General features: G+C 39.4%; 2 protein-coding genes across 5 annotated transcripts; one reads left to right on the forward strand and one right to left on the reverse strand.

Annotated features, from left to right (window-relative positions):
• Nucleotides 1–166: 166 nt before the first annotated feature.
• Nucleotides 167–4724, reverse strand: LOC111593457 (putative uncharacterized protein DDB_G0282129). The gene is made up of 4 exons (XM_023306218.2): nucleotides 4515–4724; nucleotides 1909–2969; nucleotides 905–973; nucleotides 167–836 (listed from the first exon to the last, which is right to left on the reverse strand). Exons 1-4 carry the CDS (start codon nucleotides 4515–4517, stop codon nucleotides 260–262), a joined length of 1710 nt encoding a protein of 569 aa, XP_023161986.2. The 5' UTR covers nucleotides 4518–4724; the 3' UTR covers nucleotides 167–259.
• Nucleotides 4725–4751: 27 nt separating this feature from the next.
• On the forward strand, nucleotides 4752–22298 carry LOC111593456 (probable cationic amino acid transporter). Of its 4 annotated transcripts, none has more exons than XM_023306215.2 (14): nucleotides 4752–4817; nucleotides 12470–12992; nucleotides 16939–17064; nucleotides 17781–17934; nucleotides 18018–18149; nucleotides 18211–18309; nucleotides 18626–18834; nucleotides 18905–19076; nucleotides 19445–19628; nucleotides 19685–20268; nucleotides 20522–20687; nucleotides 21399–21615; nucleotides 21692–21788; nucleotides 21857–22101. In XM_023306215.2, the coding sequence occupies exons 2-14, from the start codon at nucleotides 12957–12959 to the stop codon at nucleotides 22099–22101; spliced, it is 2421 nt and encodes an 806-aa protein (XP_023161983.2). In that variant the 5' UTR covers nucleotides 4752–4817; nucleotides 12470–12956. The 4 variants fall into 4 exon arrangements, with proteins under 4 accessions (XP_023161983.2, XP_023161982.2, XP_023161981.2 ...); XM_023306214.2 differs by lacking the exon at nucleotides 4752–4817 and adding an exon at nucleotides 11724–12002 and having other exon boundaries at nucleotides 21857–22298; XM_023306213.2 differs by lacking the exon at nucleotides 4752–4817 and adding an exon at nucleotides 11724–11956.
• The last annotated feature ends 1756 nt before the right edge of the window (nucleotides 22299–24054 follow it).

Genomic DNA, 24054 nt, shown 5'->3' on the forward strand with positions numbered 1-24054 from the left:
TGCTGCTTAAGCCTAGTTTAATATTTAAATAGTGCTGGCACAAATATTGCCAATATTATATAACTTAGACAAGGTTTTCATTTCCTTAAGGTTTACAATTTTCTCTTTGCTTAAGCACTTGGGGTATATATATATATATATATATATATATATATATATATGTGTGTATTAAGTAAACGTTGCAAAATCTCATTTAGATTCCGAGCCATAGCTCGTCTTTGGCACTGCATTCAATTTGTTTTTGTTTTTGTTCTTTGTTTTACGTTTGATTCGATGCACTCTCTGCTTCTGCTCCTATTTTTACTCCATTTTCTACGTCAACTACTTTTGTCTCTACTGCCACTGCAGTTGCTGCTCCCGTTTCTGGGTCAACTTCGACTCCTGTTGACTCCGCCTCTGACTCCTCTGCCGCAATATCTGCATCTATGACATCGTCCGTTTCCACACATTGAAGAGGCAGTTCTGTTGCTGGAGAAACTGCATCCAAGTCAGTTTTCGTCGCTGTTTCCGTTTCGGTGGCTTTGCTGGCAACTACCGCTTGAGCCTTGCCCGCTGCCAGCTGCTCAATGGCAATGACTGTGCGCTCGAGCAGATTCATGAAACGCTCCTCACGTGCATCCATACGCTTGAGCAGCTCCTCGTCTCGCTTCTCGCGACGCTTTAGATACTCGATTAGCTCGTAGTTGGTGCTATCCCCGTCCGTTGATGTGGACAACTTCCGTTTGCCGCTCTTCAGCGATGCCGATGAACTGCAATCGGATAGATTATCCGTATCCACAATCACATCCGGATGCAGAATATTCTGATCTATGCTCGGCGAGTAAAAGTTCTGAGCACTGCACAAGAGCAAAGAGATAAATTTAAATTAATATTCGTTCGATTTGTCTATTTAACAAACTCTTACCCATTGTAGTTGGTCTGCATTAGCTGTATGTCATCAGGATTGAATTCACCTTCGGAGAGCGGCTCGGATCTGTGTGAATAAAGATACAGATAGGTAATATTTCGAGTGAACTATGTGAAAATCCCAATCAAATTCCAAATTATAAACTCAGGCTCAATAGGAATCAAGGGAAGATCTCAGCTTCATTGATATCATTACAGTGGTTGGTCTATTAGCTGCTGTTCAATCCGTCAATCAATCAATCAACTGTTCTAACTGTTCTAAACGTTAGCAAAAAGAGGCGTTCGCTTCATAATTAACAGAACATAAATATCATTCAAGATAAACATCATCATTTGATCTATTCTATCAATCATCAGTCAGTCGATCAATCAATTAAATGAGAAGTAGATTGATGCATTGTTTTCATTATTCTTACGCATCACAAAGAGTATACTAGAAAGAAAACTAGTTCAGGCTGTCACTCACTCATTCAGTTCGTCAATCAGTCAATCATTCAGACAATTGGTAAGACATCATCGTAAAGAACAACATTTATGCAAAAGTTAGTTAGCTTAAGCGCAATCAATCAGTCAATCATCAATCTAATAACACTTATATAAAACTTAGTTAGCTAAAGCGCAGTCCATCAATCAATCCGCCGGTCCGTCAATCAGTCAATCATTCAAATACGCAGGCGTAATAACTTGTTCTACAAGCTGTTTATCAATCATTCAATCATTTGAATGATGCACTGTTTGTTGGTATCTGCAACACGTCTTCAATCAATCAATCAATCAATTAGCTGAATGAGAATCAATTCATTCACTTCATGCTTGGTTAAAAACTGAAACTACTTTGTAGAATAGAGCTGGCTACAGCTTGCGCTCTACTGCTGCTCTTCAATCAGTACGTCAATCAACCACTTGATTAGGAATCAGCTGGGGAGCCTACTCATCTCATAGACATTATAAAGCTGCCCCAATTACTATGTCAAATGAGAATCGTATAGAAAGGCTACTCACTTCATGGATATGTTATTGTCGTTGCCCGTGCTGCTGTTGTGATGCAAGTTGAGCGGTCCATTGCAATCCTTGTCGAAATCTGAAGCTTCGGGCGGTTCATCGTGCAAGCCATGTCCATGATCCTTAAATGCGGCACTGTGATTGTGACTGTGACTGTGACTGTGATTGTGATTGTGACTGTGGTTGAGACTGTGGCTGAGACTCTGATTGAGACTGTGATTGAGGCTGTGACTGAGACTGTGCTGTGGCTGTTGCTCCTGATCCTGGCCATTTGGTTGCTGCTGCTGCTGTTGTTGCTGCTGTTGTTGTTGCTGCTGCTGCTGCTGTTGCTGTTGCTGCAGTTGGGCAACTGCTGCTGCAGCTGCTGCGACGGCGTTCGCTAAAGGATTGTCATCGTAAACGCCAGCCACGCCCACTTGGCCAACGCCCACCGGCAGCGGTGCATTCGTGCAGGGTCCCTCGCTCAGCTGCGTCTCCACAAAATGATTCGGCATAAAGCCGCGCTCCATCTTGCTGGCCCCACTCTGCGAGGAGTCTGTCGAGTGGGCGTGGCTCAAGCTCTGCAGCAAATTGTGCTGATGGGGCGTCAGAGTGTCCTTGGTTAGCAGTACACCCAGCTCGGCCTGCCTGCGCCGCTGATAGTAGGAGAGCTCATTGTGATTTTTATTGATCAGAGCCAGCCGCTTCCCATTGGAGCCCCAGCACTCGCCCCGCTGCTCCTCGATCTCCTTGAACAGAAACATGTACGGCCAGTTGCGCCGGACGTGCCGTTCCGGATTCTTCTTCAGCTGTGTATAGATCTTCTTCAGATTCTCGTACCGATTGCAACACTGCTTGGCCGTTCGCTTTCGTGCGCTGAACCGGTTCAGCACCTCGGCGACCATTTCCCAAACACTCGCATGATTCTTGCGATTCGATTGGAACGCGCTCTGAATTCTCTCCGACTTGACGATGTTCAGGAGAGCCACCGACTCTGGTACATTGAAATAGCTTTCGGGTGTGCGCGGCGCTCGCTGATGATGATAGCTACTCGTGACAGTAGGCGGGGGATTCTTTGTCTCCTGCAAGACAGACACAGAGAGAGAGAAAGAGAAAGAGCGTGAGTGAGTGAGTGAAAAGAGAGAGATAAAAAAGGGAAAGAGCTTGAAATTGGTGAAAAGCAATTGTGAGCGAAGCCAGAGCGAAACTATACAAAGAGAGAGAGAGAGAGAGAGAGAAAGGGAGAAAAAGACTAGAACTCTATAAAAGAAAGAGACAGAGTATTGAAAAGAATTTGAGATAAGTTAATGTTCAGCTAGGATTAACTTTAAAACAGAGAAAGCGCAATACTCTGATAAGGACTAGGAAATACCCTGTAACCAAAGACAAATTATATAGAGAGTGCTTATGATCATTGTCTCTAGAAATTAGTGATTGTACGACCAAGGAATATTCTGTTGCTGGAGATAAAGTCCACAGACAGGTAAAAAGTCGAGTAGAGAAAGATAAAGAAAGAGAGAGAGAGAGAGAGATAAACAGAGAGCGAAAAAATACAAAAATAGTTTACATATGGGGATAAATATTTAGCTGCTATTTCTCTCCACTTTATATATTTCTATCTCTCTCTCTCTCTCTTTGCTTTGAGGTGAACTTTAAGTTTTACATCCGATCTTACTTAGTCTTCATCTTCGCTTCTATTCTATTCGTTTCTCTTTCTCTCTCTGTCTCTCACTCGCGATCAATTTTGAATAGGCTTAGCAATTTTTTATAATTTATATTGATTAGACATATGTTATGTGATTATGTTACAAGGCATTCAGCAAGTCTGATACCGATTTATCGATAACAATAATAATCGATAAAACCATTACATAAACATACAACTATGTGTACTTCCTCATCAATAGACTCCATTTAAATTGCAACAGGGTATCAGCAGTTAGAAACGGGAACATTGAAAATACGATCATTGTCTGATTTCGAATACGAATCATCAAAGTAAACTAAATGAATTGATATGATCCATGGCTCAGAAATCAACTTGACCCGAACGAAGACCTTCCAACTGATAACCGCTTTAGAGCTCACCCTAAAAACTAAAGTAGATCGACTGGCTTTCATATACCCTAACTGAGCACTGAGAAAAGGGTATACAACTGCAGTTTAATTAAACATACATACATACATATAATGACTACAAATGTAGAGATCACCTGTAATTTTTGGGAAAAACCACTCTGGGAACTTGAAGTGTTACTTGATGCCGCGCGAAATCAGACATAAAACAAAACTTGAACTGAGCTCGTGAATGCCCTTCTGCTGCACCCTCAACTCGAATTGCTGCGCGTCCCCCATTGGTGCAGACAAAATAATGCATTTATACATAACTGTAATTGCATAGCTTTGCCATCTTTATACAAGTGTATAAGTGAGAGAGGGAGAGACGAAGGCAGACAGGCAGGCTAGTTTGGCTAGGAGTTTGCATTCGGCATTCTCGCATTGCGATCGTGCATAACAGAGAGAGAAAGAGAGAGTGCGACAGCCGAGCTATTTGCTCGAGCTGTCTCTCGCTCTCTCCATAGAGATTTGCTCTTCAATGTTGTTCTTTTGCTAGGTGCTTTACTTACCATTTGAAAATTTTGTTTGAGTCAGCAACTTATTTCACAGAAGCGACGGCGTCGACGTCAGTTGCTACGCTGCAGCAGCAGCAGCGAGCGTTTTGTGCTGAGAAAGCGTTACGCGAAGATTCTCGCGCTGTTCTCTATTCTAACTTAGTATCCGTTTTGGAGTCTTCTTCTTTGTTGGCAACGTTAGCATTACAAAAACAAAAACAAAAAATGAAAAAGGAACCAAAACAAAAAAACAAAAAAAAGATGAGAAACAGAAAAACCGTTTAAAAATAACGCACTTCTAATTGGTGTGTACACACTGTAAGTATTGCATATGCTAACGCATACAAATGTAAATGCACGCTGCGAACATGCATGCATTTGCGTGCGCGCGCGTGTGTGTGTAAGCACTTAGCTAAGGCAGCAGAAATACAAAAAAAGTACACTTGAATTGCTTGTACATTTGGTTTCTTTTCTCCCAATGTTTTATTTTAAATTTTTAATTTTTGTTGTTGGATGGTCTGTTTTGTTTATGTATATATATTTTTTCGTCGACAGCGACGACTATTAATATTTAGAAGTTAACCTTTTAGCCCCGCGTTGCGGCTCATCGGCTACAGTTGAAAAAAGCGCGACACAAAAACAAAAATAAAAGTAAAACACAAAATTATATACACATACATACGTATGTATGTATAAACATGCATTTGTATGTGTGTGTTGATACAATGTGCACATGTGTGTAGTCAAAGCGAATATAACTGACTGCGGCGCTAGTTCTTTATGTTGTTGTTGCTTTGTTTTTGTTTTGCATATTTTGTATTTGTTTTTGTTTCTCCGTTGTTTCCTTTGCGCATTATTGTGAGCATGAGCACGAGCACGAGACGCTCACGCACGCTCACTGGCCAATGGTTAATTCTTGCACTTGCACTTTGTTGCACTTTTTTTAATACATTGTGTGATCCAGTGCTCTCTGTTTGGCGCACGTTCTCTCACTCTTCCTCTCGCTCACTCTCTCGTCTTACTTTTTGTTTTCTTATTGGTTTGCCGTTTACAGCTACCTAGTATGTATTATACGTATGAACAACCATACGCACACTCCCACTCACACACACACGCACACATATGAATGCTTATATTGGCGCGGCCGTGCCAAATATCCGTTTTTGTGGGCTTTGCAATTGAACTAACCAACACTAAAATAACTAAACGAAACGTTAAGCAAAGCAGCAAACAAACGGACAACGAAAATGAAACTGAACTTTTCGTCGCGATCCCGTTGCCGATACTAACGGCAGTCACAGACACAGACACACATTGTGCCAAGTTCTGCTACGATCGTTAGGCAGACGGACGACGCTCGCGCTCGTCGCTGCTGCTGCTGCTGCTCCTCGGAACTGTGTGCCTCGTTCTTCTTCTTCTTGTTCTTGCTGCTGCTGTTGTTGTTGTTGGCCTGTGCTTTAACTTAGTAGATTGTGATGGCAGTGTTGGTAGCGACGGTGGCAGCGGCACCGGCAGAGGCGCCGCGCTCTCACTTTTTCACATGTGTTCAAATGTCTCAAGTGTGTGTGTGTAAATATACATAAATACATATGTATGTCTACTTATAGAATCGAACGTAGAGACAACGCCAGCAGCACGGCAGCAGAGCAACGGGAATAGCGACAGTTAACTGATGCGCCCGGCCTATGGCGATTCTGATTCTGATTCTGATTTCGATTTCGATTTCGAATCCAACAGTCGAGCCAAGGAATTACACACGCATGCAAACAGTTGTGCTCAAGTGTATGTGTGTGTGCTTTACTCTCTGGGGGCATGGTGAATGCTGCTGCAGGCAAAAGGAATCTATGGGCATATTACTGTGCAACAGCAACAGCAGCAGCAGCAGCGAGTGGGAAAAATCGTAGACTATAAATAGATACAAGTATGCTCGATATGTGTGCATATGTACATACTTCATATACATTTGTACTATATGTATATGTTCTATATATACAAGTGTATGCGTGTGTGTGTGTGTGATTGTGTGCATATGCACCCCAAAGAAGCGGTTGATGATCTCTCACTGAACTAAAAAAACAGATACTGTTAATGTAATATGAAAGAACTCTCTATACAACACGTTAATAACTATTTTACCACTGAAACTATTCATATGATAACTCAATTAGCCTATAAAGATCTAATTGACTATAAAACAAAACTTGGGGTAGAATGATCAATGAATGATCAAGGAATTCATATTTAATGGAAATGTAAACTATGTATTATAGAAGTCGATAAAGAATCAATAATGAAACTTAAAAACAGTGAATAAAGATAGATGTCTATTATTATTATTTGAGAATATTACGCGACCATTTTATTTATAGATTTCTATAGTGAATTTACTCAACAAATTTCGGATATACAATAGATATAAAGTAAGTAAATAAAGATAATATATTAGCTATGTTAAAAGAAATAAGATGTATCTATATTTCTTTAAAATTACGAATAATGAATGAAAAATAATGAATCATTAATGAAGAGTAACGACTGAAGAGGCATAAGGAATGCTCAATAAATTGTGAATGATGATTGAAGAATCCTGAATGAAGAATAGAAGATGATGAATGATGAATGAATGAAAATAAAGAATGAAAAATAATAATAAAAAGAAGAATGTAGATTCATGAAGGAGGATTGGAAAATAATGAATGATGAAATGCAGGTAACGATGAGTGATGAATAATGAATAAACAATCATGAATGAAGAATGACGAACAGTGAATAAAGAATGCAGGATCGCCAATAAAGATTGAATAATCGTGAATGAAGAATGGAAAAACATTATTTTTTCAATTGATTATCCGATTTGCTTCGCTCCGCTCCGCTGGGGTTGTGACTCGCCGCGATTCGTAACCCCAGTTGGTTTATTCTAGAATTATTTAAGGTACATTCGATTTTGATTTCGATTTCGATATCTAACTGTGAATTGAGCCGCTGCTTAAAGGTTGATCTATAAAATATGCTAAGAATATGCGCACGGTTGTTTTTTCTGTGATTCTTTATTTCTACTTCTTCAATCGTCTAAGTCAAACAGCGCTTGACCTCTGACCCAATATCCAATTGAAGCTTTTCGATTCGATTCGATTTCGATTTCGATTCGTGACTATTTCGAACCAAAATCGTAGTTTTCATTGCATCTATATATGTAGATCGTCTTCTATTTGTAATCCAAAACAAATGAATCTGTATCTGTATCTCTAAGTATATTTGTATCTGTAACTGCAGATGTTCCCGCATCTGTATCTTCCGCAGTAGCCTTAAATGTAGCTATAAGTGTATCTGGATCTGGATCTGTTGCCGTATGTGATTCACTTTACGAGCTCTCGTGCCCACTCTCTTTTCATTTTGATATTTTTGGTACAGCTGCTGGAGCCGCGCTGTAAATGTTTTTCATGCCGTTATTCTTATTCGTGGCGGATGCCTCAAAGCGAACGAAAGAAAACAAGTAACAAGAAACTATCGATGGGGAGGGATCGACTAGCTAAATACTTCGTAAATAACGAGGAAAAAGCGAGAGCGAGCGAGAAAGACACAGAGAATGATGGAGAGGGAGAAAGTGACAGAGAGAGAGAAGACATCGACAGAGAGAGAGAGAGAGAGAGAGAGAGAGAAAGAGAGAAAGAGAGCGAGAGAGAGAGAGAAGGATAAAGAGAGAGAGAGAGAAAAGAGAAGGCAGAAATAATATATGTTAGATCCAAATTTATCAACTCATCCCAGAGGCCTGTATAGATACATGGCAAAACGTATATATCCTGCTCGTAACCATTTTTAGTGAGTGCAGGGTATAAAAATAAACCAAATCGCTTTCAATGCCCCTTCATACACACTCACGTACACATACACACACACACACAGACAGACAGACGAAAATAATGTGAGTTGTGAAGAGTACTTTGGATGGTCTCTCGCCTAGTTACGATTGGGCAGCAGCATTCGGGGTTATCTTCGACTCAATAATGGAAGACAAAACACTAAAAACCAACTACGCCCTCATGCATCGACTGGCATATATGAATGTACAGATATATATATATATATATATATATATTTAATATATCATCACTATAATATAGTAATGTGTAACATTTTATGTGTCTCACTTCCATAGAGAAATTTCCCTTGAAATTTAAGATAATTTACATTAAACTTTACAAATAAAAAGATACATAGATACATAGATGGGTCAATATATATCATAGGCCTATTTGTAAAAGGAAGCTTACCTTTATAATTGCTTGAGCTCTAAAAATTTAGCAAATCAAGGTTTTATTTTTCAGTAGGTAGACGGGCGTTCGGACAGACGGGTGAACTGAAAGACGCAAAGATGGACAGACAAAATGTCGAACGGACGGAAAGACGAACGACAGACGTACTGAAAGATAGAATGACAAGCTAAGGTGCGGTGTAATGGAAAGAAAGACAGAAAGACAACCGGACAGACAAAAGAATGGACGGAGACAGAAAGACCAAAACGATGGCGACCCGAACGAATAGACGGACGCAAAGACAGATATAAGAGTGAACGAACGGACATGGATCACAGCAGTCAGACAGAAGGTAAGATAGACGAAAGGACACGCAAATGAACGAGCATTGCCAAAAGCTAATATACTTGATGCACACCAAAAAAGAGGAGAATTAAAAAAAAACCTTTATAAACTTGATATTTGGAAATCTGCGCAAAATAAGATATGAAATCTATATTTTTTGCGTAGTTAAAAAAAAACACAAGCAAATCCAAAAGTAAATGCTTATAGATGGATATATATATATATATATATATATATATATATATATATACATATATATATATATATATATATATATATATATATATATATATATATATATATATATATATATATATATACATATATATATATGACAGATATGTGCATGTATCTAAAGAGCTACTTGTTACAATAAATAGAGCTCTCTATACTCGGTTCGAGAGTATGTATGATCGATATATTTTCATTTTATAGCTATTGTCTTTGCATCTGTGTCTGCTTCTGTTTCTGTTCCTTCTCTTACTTTTCATCATCATCATCTTCTTCTTCTTATATATCGCTGTATTTTCATATATTTTCCCCCAGTTGTTTTTCTTTTTATTTTCAGTTGGTTTTCTTTTATTTCTTTTTTTTTGTGCTGTTTTGAAAGAAAATGAGTACAAGAGTTATTTTTAGAATATATTTTCTTTCTGATTTTTTACTCGTTAACATTTGCCTTACTCTTCGTTTTTCGTAGTAGTTGCTCTTGTTGTTGTCGCTGTTGTCATCATCATCATCATCATTGTTGTTTTTGTTGTAGCTGGTGACTGTATCTGTGGGGGCCTTTGCTTTGGCTTGTTTGTCTCGTAGTTGGATTTTAGGATTTGCTTAAGTAACATTAGTTTTCTATATATACATACGCACACACATATACACATACATATACATAGATGTGACGAATTGGAGGAGCCATTTACAGCATGCGAGCGGGGTTGGCTTCAACAGCGGCAGCGGAGAGAACGAGAGAGTGAACGAACGTTGGGTCTGGGCAAACGAGACGCTCAATAAGATTTATAGTTGCTATTTTTAAATACTGGCATATTAACAACCGTAGGGATCGTGCGCACACACATAGAGACACTCACACACATATGTATAAAATAGTACACTTGATATATAAGTAGCACACATGCATATATGCATGCTTATATATGTATGTATGCATGTATACAGATGGCTGGCATTCAATTTGCGCTCAACGTTTTGTATTTGTACATGCATTCAAAAGCAAGTAAGTGTAAAAGTATAGGTCAATGCTCGACACATAGCTGCCCTGTAATGTTAGCTGTGCTGCAGTAATTTCAATGAGTTGAAGATTTTACATTTTTATATATATTTTTTGGTTTTTTTTTGCAAAATATTAATTTATTAATTTATTATTTATTATCCATATCTGCCCATCAGACTCAGTAACTGCTATAGTTTTTAATATTTGTTACAAATATTAGTGCGTATTAGCCTTTCTAGACTTTTATCAGGGTAAAAAGTTCGTAAATTTGGAAATAGTTACAGGTTTTAAATAAATAAGCTGAGATATCCAATACGCTCTTCTTGTCTTCGGCAAACAGAGTATACAAAATTGTTAGAGTTGTAAAATTTGTGAGGTTTATTGAACCCGGAAAATGCGCACAAAAATGTGTGTAAAAGCTAAAACAGTTAATGAGAGAGCTTAATGGAGAGTAAAAGAGAGTGAGCGTGAGTGTGTACGTGCGTGTGCGTGATAGAGAGCGGGAGCAATTAGAAAGGAGGCATTTACAATGCAGATATAAATAAATGAATGGGTCAAATGCAAAGCGCCATCTAGCGTGCAGCAGCAACACACACACAAAGTGCATGCTTTGGCCACAAGGACGCAAGAACTGTCGCATAATTAACCCTGAAATTGGCTGCGCAAAACAACTGATACAAATACATACATACACGCATGGAGTGTGCAAAAGCTTGAAAATCGAATTGAATAATATGTTGAGGTGAGACTCCCAAACTTGATAACAGGTGTGCTTGCCGCCTTATGACACATACGCCAACATTTTGCATAGCCTTGAAGGGTGAGCCAATATAAAGAAAGTGAAAGTACATATAAAGTGTGTGTGTCTGTGTGTGTTCGCAAGGGCGCAAATTTGACGCTTGTGCGTCTGCGCGATTGGCCGCTGCATTTGCCGTTGCCTACTTTCGAGCGTCGCTTCTGCTTTTGCGGAAGGATGTGCGAGAGTAAGCGAGAGGGAGAGTTTGCACACCGCATACAAACAACAACAGCAAGCAACTCTGTTATAGATACATACATATGCACGTGTATGTTTATGTGCGTGGGCGCGCGTGTGTGTGGATGGAAGTCGAAAAGCTTTGCTTGGCTGGAGTTGCCAGATCCTGCCGTTTGGTCACGCCGAAGCATGTATGTGGCCGCCGCAACGGGTCTGGCAACAACTTGTTAAGCAGCGCGCAACAAACTTCGCGCTCTCGCTCGCACACGCACAGCTGAAGCTGCAAAGGGCAGCAGCGAAAGCTTTTTCGTTCTTTCTCTCTTCCATTTTGTCTATTTTGTGTGTATGTGTGTGTGTGTGTGAAACGCCAAAAGGAACTGTATAGGAAGAAGCAGCACCAGCAGCAGCACTCGCCGCAGCAGCAGAAGCCAACAACGACTCTAACGGAACTGAAACGCGTATCTTTTTTTCCTCGAACGAAAAACGTACAGAAAGAAGAAAAAAGGAAAAAGAAAGTTATATACACAGGCAAAGACTGCAATCATTCATTCACAGTTCGAGTCCGGAGTCCTGCTCAAACTGTAGCTAAAAAAATTCGCGCGTGCTGAAAAAAATACAAAATAGAAGGAAAAATATATTCGCATAGAAATAATTAGAAGTAAATTGCGTTTTGCTGCACGCGCACTGGAATTTTTTTTATACCTGTAACTGGTTTTGTTTTTTTTTCTTTTCGTGTAATTGTGTATGTGTTAGAGTGATTGCTCTTTTTTTTGTGAATGCTTTTTGTCAATTATTCGCAACAGTGAACGCATGTATGTGTGTGAGTGTGTCTGCAATTACTGCATTTGCATTCCTGCTTAATGTGATTGTGTGTGTGCGTGTGTGAGCCACGTGAATCAAATGCGCGCAACAACACCAAGCACATAGACAAATTTCGACACACACACTCACATACAACAAATGCTAAGGCACAAAAAGTGACAAAAGTGAAGCGGGGTCCGAATTTGGGCAGTAGGGCAGCTGCGTCAGCGTCGACGTCGATGTCGGCGTCGTTGCTAACTTCGCTGCTGCTGTTGCCTTTTTCGCCGTTCGTGAAACTGAAAGTGAAAGTGAATTTTGTGGTATAGCGTGTGTGTGTGCAGGAAATTGAAATTGAAATTAAAATTTGCAGCGGTGAATGGCAAAAAATAACAACAACAACCGCAGCAGCAGCAGCAACAAATAGCTTTAAAACTGTTGAATATAGAATGACGTTGCAGACAAAAATCAATGTAAAATATAAAGCGATAAAAGCAACAGCAGCAGCAACAGCAACAACAACAACAACAAGCGCCCGTCTGCGCCGCCGTTGACACGCACGCACCCATACAAACAAAGCAGACAGCTAGACACTAAGACAGCACACGCAAGTACAAAAAACACGCACACACACATAAACACACACGTACATACACAGGGCAGTTAGGCCTAGTGCTGCGTGGGCGCAAAAAGGAGCAGCAAATACAAATTGTGCACAAAAAACAACAAGCAGCATAGCGCAACAGCGAGAAGGAGCAGCGACAGCGACAGCAGCAGCGCAGCAACAGAGCTGATTAAAGCTGTGCATTAAAAGTTAAACAAAAACATTTGCGAACACAAAAAAGTGCCATTCACACACAATGAAGCCATCAGACTTGCTGCTGGTGTTGCAAAAGGTAAGCAAAGAAAAAACAAGACTAAAAAAATGCACAGCGAATTGCGCTGAATAGTGACACTTGTCACGCGGCGAAAAATGGCGTAGACAAATGAAGCATTTGCCTAGGCGAATTTGCTGTTAAATGGGTATTATAATAAACGCCCACACACACACGCAAGCTAGGGCTTACATGTGTATGCATGTGTGTGTGTGTGTGGACTTATGCAAATCCATTTTGACTGCGAAGTCTCGCTGCTCACACACACACATTCACACACATGCACAAAAGCTAGTACGTGGCATGTACGACAACGACGACGACGACGTTAAAGCCGAAGCGAAAAAAAAACAAAAAAAAAAGAAAAAAGAAAAATAAAAAAACACCCTGTGGGAGCAAGCGGATCGGGGTTAGGGTATGCGAGCAACAGCGAGTGGGTGGATAAGGAGGAGGTGTGGTTGAGTGCTTGTATGGGAGTTTCAGCGTTTTGGCTCCGTTGGGTGTTATCTTTATGGCTGCGCTCAACCGTGTTGCCCAGTTACCCAGTTTTTACAGTCCCCCAAACGCACAGAACGTATATATTTATATAGCCCCCGCTGTATACATATACTATATAGTATGGTATATATATATATATATATATATATTCTATATACTCGTACATATGTCCACTTTGGCCAGCCAGTGGGTCGGTGGCTCTTACACTTCTTTTTTTAATGGCCCACTCTAGAAAGCTATTACTAACAACAACAGAGAGCAGCAGGAAGTAGAAGAAGCAGCGGCGATAGAGTTGACCAACTGCCAACCGATTTGGTGCAGTGTATCACAAGTTGTGCGAACTTGCTGAGCTGAAAGCGGAAAAGTTTTGATAGTTACTCAGCAAGTAACAAAAATAATTATATGAAATATTATATGTATCTATGAAGCATTTGCAACAGTTTCGCACTTGTTTTACATAGTTTCACAGCGATTTCGCACAATTATGGATAGAGTATTCTAAGAGATCGTTTTCAGCAAAAAAAAAAAAAAAATACAAAATTCTATTTAGCTAAATTAATCATCAATTAGATCAGTCAGTCAATCAGTTTAATGAAAAGCAGATAGAGGTATAAAAGGGCATTTGGATTTGAATCTCAATCTGTATATCAACCACTAAATCAGTCCGTCGTTACTTCAATCAGGCAATCATGTATAGAGTCAAAAGGAAAGGTCTTCATAGATGCGGTTATAAAAAGCATATACCAGTTTGATAGTCATTCAGTCAACTAGTCAATCAGTCAATCATTCAATCTATCAGTCAGTTAGATTTATTTATATGTTATATAAATTGCTTTCCATGCGCATTCCATGCTTAGACAATATTATTCAATGACCTACTCTTGCTTTACTTAATTTTCCTTTGTTGTTTGTATAACAATAACTGACAGCTGATTTTTATCAGTGTAGGACACAGCTCTGGGGAAAACTCTGGCAAACTGTTAACAGTTGCTCAACAAGTAACAAAAGAGTTCAAAATGTCCATGTAGCTGTGTGTGAGTGTGTATGAGTGTGTGTGTGTTTATATACGTATGTGTGTGATGCTATTCTCTAAATATCACTCATACGCACATTACTCATACGCCCCACTGGTCCGTCACAAATCGAAAATAGAATAGCATTTTGGACCAGCAGAAAAGAAAACAATAAAAGTAAAAATGAAAAGAAAATGTATGCAAGCAGGGTATATCTGTTTAATTTGACATGTTTGCTTGATGTATTTATAAATGCTTAAGTTTTATTCGCAATTCCATTAGAGCCAAACCAAATATTTATGAACTTGAACGAGCGAGTCCTACAAGCTGTGATTAAGTTTAAAAATAGCGAAGCAGAAAAGTCTAAAAGTAAACTTTGCAAACACTTTTCAACACTGCTCGGAAAACCTGAGCAAGAAAATTCTCGCCTTAATTCTCTTTTCAACTTTGGTTGTCGGTTCCATAATGAGCTTATCATTAAGCAAGTATTATTCTAGCTTATGTGTAAGCTTCACGAAGGATGCACTTAAAAGCCCCATCCCACCCACTTGCTCTCCCTCTCTATCCATCTCTCTCGTTCCGCAATTAGCTTGTAACTTAATCTGCATCAGCAAAAAGGTAGAGAAAATGCGACAAGTTTTATCTGCCGTAGAATAAATAGTTAGCTGCTTAAGTACTCAACAATAATCAGGCCATTGAAAATAAATTTGTATATTTAATGCGCGCTTCACAGAGTGTGGATTAGGGCATATTAGTTTCTTAGTCTGAGCTGTCTGCTGGAGTCCTTTTGTGTTCGTTTGGCTTTTCTTTTCCATTTTTTTGAGGCTTACTGTCTGGTGCTTTAAGGTGGCTTTTTAGCAATTTTTCATTTTACTTTTCCGTGCTTTTCCTCGTTTAGTTTAGTTTAGTTTAGTTTAGTTTCTCCTTGACTCTTATATCTAGCTGTTTTTCGCCTTTTCTACCTTCAGCTGACCTTTTCTATCTGCTGCTAGTGCATTCCAAAGTCATCGAATAGGGCTCGCAGCTCATTTGACGTTAGCCTTGAGCTGCTTGGCTTGAATTGAGTTTCCAGTTGATGGCATCTGATGAGCAGCAATGCGGGTACAGCGCGTGGTATGGTGTCGTGACGAAGGTGCAGGGTGAGGGGGCAGCGGGCAAGGGGCAAAGGGAAAGGGTGTCATCCTTCACGAGCAGCCGGCAGATGACAAACAAAGCGTCTGCTCGTCTCTTATTTGCCATTCAGATCTGGTTCTGGGTATGCGGCTGCGGCTACGGCTGTAGCTGCTGTTGATGTTGATGTTGATGTTGTCACTGTTCTGCTGCTGCCATCAACTCCCACCCACACCCATTACACCGCCTACACCACCTACAACGTCCAACCGTAGCACATCTCGGCTCTGGTGACCTTTTTGCTTTGCAGCACCATTAATAACAGCCACTTCAATAGGGCAGGAGGAGCAGGGCAGAGGCTGAAAGGAGAGACAAAAGGAGAGCAAGTGCTTGTTGCATTTGCCAGAGCCAGGAGATAGCATAGGAGTGGGAGTGGGAATAGGAGTCGGCGTACGAGTTCCAATGGGGAAGGTTGCTGTTTAGCATAGCAATGAAGTGGTTATATAACAAGCTCGAGCGGCAGCGCCACCAGCCACGCCCACAGCTGCAAAACACTGAGCTAAGTCTAAAAATATGCGCACAGCTATGCATATGCTTATACACTGAGCAAAATCAGGTGAAGAAAGAACTTTTTTTTACCTAAGATTGATATTTTTTGAAGCGAAAATATTATAGATATAACAAACATATATTACAAAGTAGATATTACTTATGCACATATATACAACTCTATAAATAACTACACTTTTTCGTCGAGTGTATATATGTATATATAGATATGTCCTTTGGCGAGCTGCTGCTGCTGCGTAGGCCGCAGAAAACTTGTTGCAAATATCGATTCACGCTCTGGCTCAAAGCCTTGCGCGGCCTGCGAGGAGGGGGTATGGAGGGGTGGGCGGCTTTTGGGCTTCGTGTGACTGCGGGCCTGTTGCAGGCATTTTCAATTTACGCTTTGGCATTGAGCGCACTCGACTTTTAACAGCTTCCTTTTTGCTTTTCATATTTCATTTCTCATATTTTTTTGTTCTTCTTTAATATTTGATTGCCTCGCATCACTTGAATGCCACTTTTAGCTTTTATCATGTAAGTATATATGTGTATATATACATATATATATATATATACATATATATATTGTCATTGACGTCGACTTCACCAGGATGTCAATTTATTGAATTATTGTGAGCAACTGCTGCTGCTGCTGCTGTTACTATTTTTACTACAGCTTCTAATTTATTTTTCTCCTTCTCTTTCTGCTTCTGATGCTACTTCCTCTTCCTCTTCCACTTCCTCATTTACATCTATGCTGCTTCTGCCTCTTGTCGTTTCGCCATCGATTCGGGCAGGTCAAGTTCAGGTTGCCCTTGCCGCCGGGCGTTAGCTCCACAACTCTCCTGCCGAAGCTAATACGCACCAAGGATGTAAAGCAGCTGCAGGACGGCAATGCACAGCCCACAAAGCCCAAGCTAACGGTAAGTGAATAGAAAATGTGTACAATTAATAACACTAGAATTAACAAGTACACAACATAACCAAGTTTAAATATATCTTCAAAGAGAGTTTTCTCTCCTCACAATATTATAGATATAGCTCTTTAAGGCATCTAGCATATATTCCTGATCAGTATTGTATAGTTTATATATATATATATATATATATATATATATATGTTTGAGTTTATAATTACTTTTTACTGATACTCTAAAGTCATATAACTAATATCGATGAGAATCGATAAGTCGATAACTACAGAACAATATGCATATCTTGAGTAGAATATGATCAAATTCCTTGTAACAGAATTGGTCATAAAAACACTTGATTTTTATTTGAAACTCATTTTTGTATATCGATTTATAAGCAAAAATCGATAGCTTTACATGTTGCAGCTATTAAATTTAATATATACGGAAATATTTAACATTTAAGCTTCACTGAAAGTTATCGATTTTATAGTTAATTTTGTGTGACAGAAAGTTGTGACACTTATACTGTCGTAGGAACCTTTTAATAGGCGTAGGGATTATGCTTGTCAGCACCCAAAAGTATGCAATAAAAGATTACAATTCAAGAAATTCGATACGATCTGCCATATCCAATATAGGGCACATTAATTGGCCTGGAGATAGAATTCTAAGCACTTCTTTCTCCTCTTGTTCTATTTCTAACTGTTCTATCCATTCGATAGAAATGTCTAAATACCCTGGATCTGACATCCTTGGGCATTGGGTCATGTTGTGGCACTGGCATGTACCTTGTGGCGGGCCTGGTGGCCCAGAAGATGGCTGGCCCCGGTGTGGTGATTAGTTTTATTATAGCCGCCATAGCGAGCATATTCTCAGGTAAGTCCCAAATACAAATCTAACTAAAGGCATTACCGATATATATATATATATATATATATCTGTATACACATTACTTTTAGGCGCTTGCTATGCGGAATTTGGCGTTCGAGTGCCACACACTTCCGGCTCGGCCTATATGTATTCATATGTGGCAGTTGGAGAATTTGTAGCTTTTATAATTGGTTGGAACATGATATTGGAATATCTAATAGGTAAGTCTAAACAGCACCAAGTACAGGGGCTACGTAGGTCATTTATCCCATTTTATTCCAGGAACAAGTGCCTGTGCATGTGCATTAAGCTCAAGTTTTGATTCATTGACGGGCAATGCCATTGCGACTGCGATGAGTGAGTCTATTGGCACCATATTTGGTAAGTGTACAGTGAATACTCAGCCGAGCGAACTTGGCATCAGTGAGCGCAAAAAAAAAAACACATTTTAACGCAATTTTTATTACCTATACAACTATTTATGTAGTTGATTGATGGATTGATTGCCTGACATATGGATAGAAATGTTACAAACTCGAATAATTAAATAGAATTATTTTTTTTTGTGTTCAAATTTGATTATACTTGTTATATATATAATACAGAATAGACAGATTGATTGATTGATTGATTCACGGGCAGAGTAACACGAATTATATATAGCTGATTTAACTTTCGTATGTTGGTTTTCTTTCAGGCAAACCACCTGACTTTATAGCCTTTGGCATAACGCTCATCATGACCAGCGTTTTGGCGATGGGTGCCAGTAAATCAGTCATCTTCAATCATACCCTAAACGCCATCAATCTGGCCACGTGGGTGTTCGTTATGGCCGCAGGGCTCTTTTACGTTGATACGAAAACGTGGTCGGAGCATCAAGGCTTTCTGCCCTATGGCTGGAGTGGCGTAAGTAGCACCTAATCCCATGAATATTCTATTTTATGTATATATCAATATATGTTCTTTATATATTCAGGTTTTCTCGGGTGCCGCAACCTGTTTCTATGCATTTATTGGTTTCGATATCATCGCAACCACCGGCGAGGAGGCTCACAATCCGCAAAAGAGCATACCGAAGGCAATTGTTGGCTCCCTCATCGTTGTCCTCATTGCCTATGTCAGCGTTAGTCTAGTCCTTACTTTAGTCGGTAAGTAAAAATTTGGTCAAAGCTAACTTTATTGATAAGTAAAGCTGCCAAGGTGCCTTGTTCTTGTCCTTAAAACTATCTACAACGCTTTCTTTAACGCTTGTCAACTTGTTAGTCAATTTTTTATCGATATCATCAAGCATTACGATCGATAAGTATCGTTTTTTATATTGCTCGTTGAAGGAATAACTTTTTAGAGCTGCAATATCTAGAGACTTCAAATGGCATGTAGGCTCTGTGAAAGGATGAAGTTAGTAGGTTTTCGAGGCATAAATCGATAACTATAAGAACTCTCTCTCTCTCTCTCTTTCTCTTTCACTCACTCGCTCTCTCTCACTCTTCTCTCTCTATCTATTTGTCTGTTGCAGTGCCATATGATCACATCAATGTGGGCGCAGCGCTGGTGCAGATGTGGTCCTATGTGAATGCGCCCAAGTGTCGTGCCGTGGTTGCAGTGGGAGCCACGGCTGGTCTCTCTGTGGCAATGTTCGGTTCGATGTTTCCGATGCCGCGCGTCATCTATGCCATGGCTCAGGATGGCTTGATATTCAGGTGAGTTGTCGCTAAGGTTTGGCTTGCATTGTTGGTTAACTTGTGCTTTATTTTAGGCAATTGTCGCATCTGTGGCAGCGCACAAATGTGCCCGGCTTGGCGACGCTGGGCAGCGGACTGGCCGCCGCGCTGGTTGCCCTAACCGTGCGCCTGGACATACTAGTGGAGATGATGTCGATTGGTACGCTGCTGGCCTACACCTTAGTGTCTACCTGTGTGCTGGTGTTGCGCTATCAGCCGCATAGTACGTCGCTGGTGGAGCTGTTGCCGGCACAGTTGCGCACGCCTTTGGCACCGGGCACCGCCACTGATCCGCATGCTCGTCCTTCGGAGGTCCTCGAGCCGACAAAGCTAACGATTAAGCGTGTGACGCGCGGCATGTCCGATTCGGATGATTCGTTCATCGATGACAGTCCGGAGGGCTATTTGGGTGGACGGGATGATCAGTTTTTGGTGTCGGATCGTTCCGAGAATAAGTTCTATGGCAGCGTCCATGGTGCCCCGACCGGACCCACTGGACAGGCCACAGCCTTTGATACGATGGGCCTTAATTTTATAACGCGCAAAATACATGACTATGCGTACCTGTGCCCCGGTTTCTTTCCCTGGGTGAATCCCGGTCAGGCGACCTCTGAAAGTGGTATGTTACAGGGTATACTCGCTCTGCTATCTACCCTATCTTCCTCTGTTCCTTTCTTCCTCTCTCTCTGTCTCTCTTCCTCTCTCTGTCTTCCTCTATCTTTTCGTATTCGATTTCGAAATTCAATGTTCAATATTCTCGTTGCTCTTTTGCTTTCTCTCATTTCGTTTTGATTTTTGCTCCCGATGACATCGCGACTTCGAAATTGTTTACGAATCTGAAATCCGTAATTTGAAATTCGACCGCATACCAGGCATGTATGTCACGAAACTAGTTGGAATCATGTTCGGTCTCATATTCTTCTTGGATTTGTTCGCGGCCATCGGTTGGTCCGGCGGCCTCGCCATCTTCATTTATATCATTTTATTTATCGGCATATTTGTGATATTATTGATTATATCGAGACAACCACAGAATAGGTAAAGCCAATAGTAAACAAAATATATCCTATCGATAACTTTGCAGAGATAACTTTTTGGTCAGGAAATCGTGCACTTTAAGAAGAAGAACTTTTTGCCCGGTTATTCATTTAGCTTTTCAATCGATAAATATCGATTATCAGCATACGTACATTTACTCTTACCCAAATTTGTCAGATTCCATGTGCATATGAGCATGTGTGTATCAGTCTCCATGCTTTGAATATCAACAAATAGCATGTCTACTATCGATAAATATCGGTTTTAAGATATGTTCTTTTGGCATAATCTGGAAATGATAAAAGAAAAAGATACCTCAGTTTAAACTTAGTTTTAAATATGATTCATTATGATTGTCATATAAGAATTAATCGATACTTATCGATTAAAAATGATTTGAAAGATATTTTTTCTAAACATAACTTTAAAGCGTTAATGGATTAAGACATTCAAATCTCAAATGTAATTATTTTGTAATAATAATCGATTTGTATCAAGCGATAATATACCACAAATCGATAAATATCAGTGTAAAAACTGTGAATACTATTTATAGTTAAAAATATAGTTTGAGCTATACGATTTCCGACCTCTAGTTGACATCTGCTGCAGAGATATTATTCGTATCTTCGGCTAGCCGAGTTTGAAATGCTTTTCACGTAATATCTCTGAAAATACAAAATTGTAATTGACATCTTCGATCTTTCACAGATATGCACTTGCGTTTTTAACGCCTGGACTTCCATTTATTCCGGCTATCGCAATAACTGTTAACATTTATTTAATATTTAAGCTAAGCATACTGACCCTCATTAGGTTCACTGTGTGGATGACTCTCGGCTTCATTATGTACTTCTACTACGGCATCACGCACAGCAGCATGGAGCAGACCAGCGATGAGCTGGAGCTTCATGTCGATAAGGATTATGTGAGTCTTCGAGAATTGTAAATCTTGCATCAATGATAACTCAACTCTATTCGTGCCTTTCCCCTTTCCAATGCAGAGCAAAAACGTTGATGATAAAGCCGTTTGGGATCAGCAATCCTATAACCAAACACATGAGCCCGTCTGGGCCAGCAAGGAGGTTAAGCAATCCACAAGTAAGTGACGCCCTGCACCTCAGCCATACAAGACTAGCCCAAAACACTCTATCTTCTATCGCTTGTAGAGCAACGTTATAGCTATGGCAAGAACGCCACAGCTGGCGGCCAGGCTGGCAATCGGAATACGTCCAATGCCAGTAAATCCGGGCCCGATGCGGCTGCGGCTCCAGCTACAGATGCGAGAGCTGCGCCCGTGCCGCCTGCGAATGCACGAAGCGCGGAGGGCCGAAGCCGTCCATTGGAGCATCAATATACCGGTCAGTTTAGCATGTTTGTGGACGAGGGCCAGTTTCCGACGTGGGATGACTAAATCATGCTGAGCGCCATCGTTATGTATCGATTTATCGATACCCAACATGAAATCGTACAGTTCAACTTCCATAAGTTCATTTCCGTTTCCGTTCGCGTTTGCGCCTCGCTGTGATCGTGTATCAGCCAGGCAGCTACCTTCGAGGGGCAAACTAAGAGCGGCACATACATATTTATATATACATGTATTTGTATGTATATATATAAATATATATATATATATATATATATGTATATATATTCCATTTACCTAGACGACCCAGCGCAAAGAGCTGGCAACCAAGACAACTGTAAATATGTTTAGATATACACATATACATATATACCATATATATACATGCATATATATACATATATATATATATGAGCGTCATATATATATACATATAATACATATACAGCAGCGCAGTCTCAATGGTTGTTGTTAGTGCCATTGAGGCTCCACTGTATCTTTCACTTTCACTTAAATATATATACATAAAGCAACCAACTCAGCATCAACTACCTACACACAATATATATATATATATATATATATATATATATATATAATACTAATTATACAAATATATATATAGCAAAACAAAAGTTGTTGTAGAGCCACGCTAGTGTGTTAATACTGTAACCAAATTCGATTGGCAGCTCGCAATTTCTCTCTCTCTCTCTCTTTCACCTTTTGTTATTGAATATCGAATTTTCGATTTGCCAATCGAAGTTGAGCAAGAGGAAGCACAAACTAAATTTAGAGAGAACAAATAAGAGAAAACTAAAAGAAAATAACTACATATTTTTGAGATTGTTGAGCACAGATAATTAGGGTGGCCATATATTTATGTGTGGCGAAAATATTTAAGCAAACTAGTTCAAAGTTTTGCGCGCACGTGCGTGTGTTCACTGTACAGTATGCACACACACTCACATATATATACACACACACAAACACGCACACACACACGCACGGCTATATAGTAAATGTAGTTGTAAGGGAAAGCCCCGACAGCCAACATTTCGGGCATATTAAGCGCATTTTGCGGTGTAAACTGAGCGAAAGTAAAGTAAAGTTATAATGGATATGTATATATATATGTATATAAATATATATAAATATATTTAAATATATAGATATATATATATAGATATATATCTATATATATGATATATATCTCTACTATATCTCTCTCCTATCTATCTTATATCTCTCTCTATCTCTCTCCTCTCTCTCTCTAATCCTCATCTCTCTCCTCTACTCTCTCTCTCTCTCTCTCTATCTCTATATATCTAATATACATATATATACCAATACCCTATCACTTCTATGTATATTTATGATTATTGACATTGCCATTATACAGTTATTGTTACTATATATATGAATTATATCGATACGGTTTATATGTATTACGAATACCTCTATATACATATTATACGAGTATATATATATGTATATATATATATACAAAATGTTATTGTTTCTCGACTATTCTAGAGGCTCGCGCTAAGCTCGATTCGGTATTTCTTGTTATTTGACAATTTAAACTATGCAAACACAAACGAAAAACAAAAAAAAAAGAAAAACAAATACAAAAAATAACGATAAAATACCAAAAATACCAATGAAGAGAGAGCATGGAGTAAACCATAAAATTTATCATATTTACTAATCGCAAGCAAAACTATTCGAAGTCAAACATTTATAAAACAAACAAACAAAATACCAACAAGGCAAAATCAAATATGCATAACAAAAACAAAAAAAAAAGCAAAAAATACTAACATTTATATACAATGCATACATTTTTCCACTTTATATACTAAAAGCAAGAAGGCAAGCAACATTTTTTAACTATATTATGGGTAACTACGATTTATAAACATACTTAATACTTAATTCATTTACATTTTAATTTAAACCTTTAAGAAATATATCAAAAATACTGTACAGACACACATACAC

Source organism: Drosophila hydei, unplaced genomic scaffold (genome assembly GCF_003285905.1).
Source record: "Drosophila hydei strain 15085-1641.00,03,60 unplaced genomic scaffold, DhydRS2 tig00000349-arrow-arrow-pilon, whole genome shotgun sequence".
Taxonomy (NCBI): Eukaryota; Metazoa; Arthropoda; class Insecta; order Diptera; family Drosophilidae; genus Drosophila; species Drosophila hydei.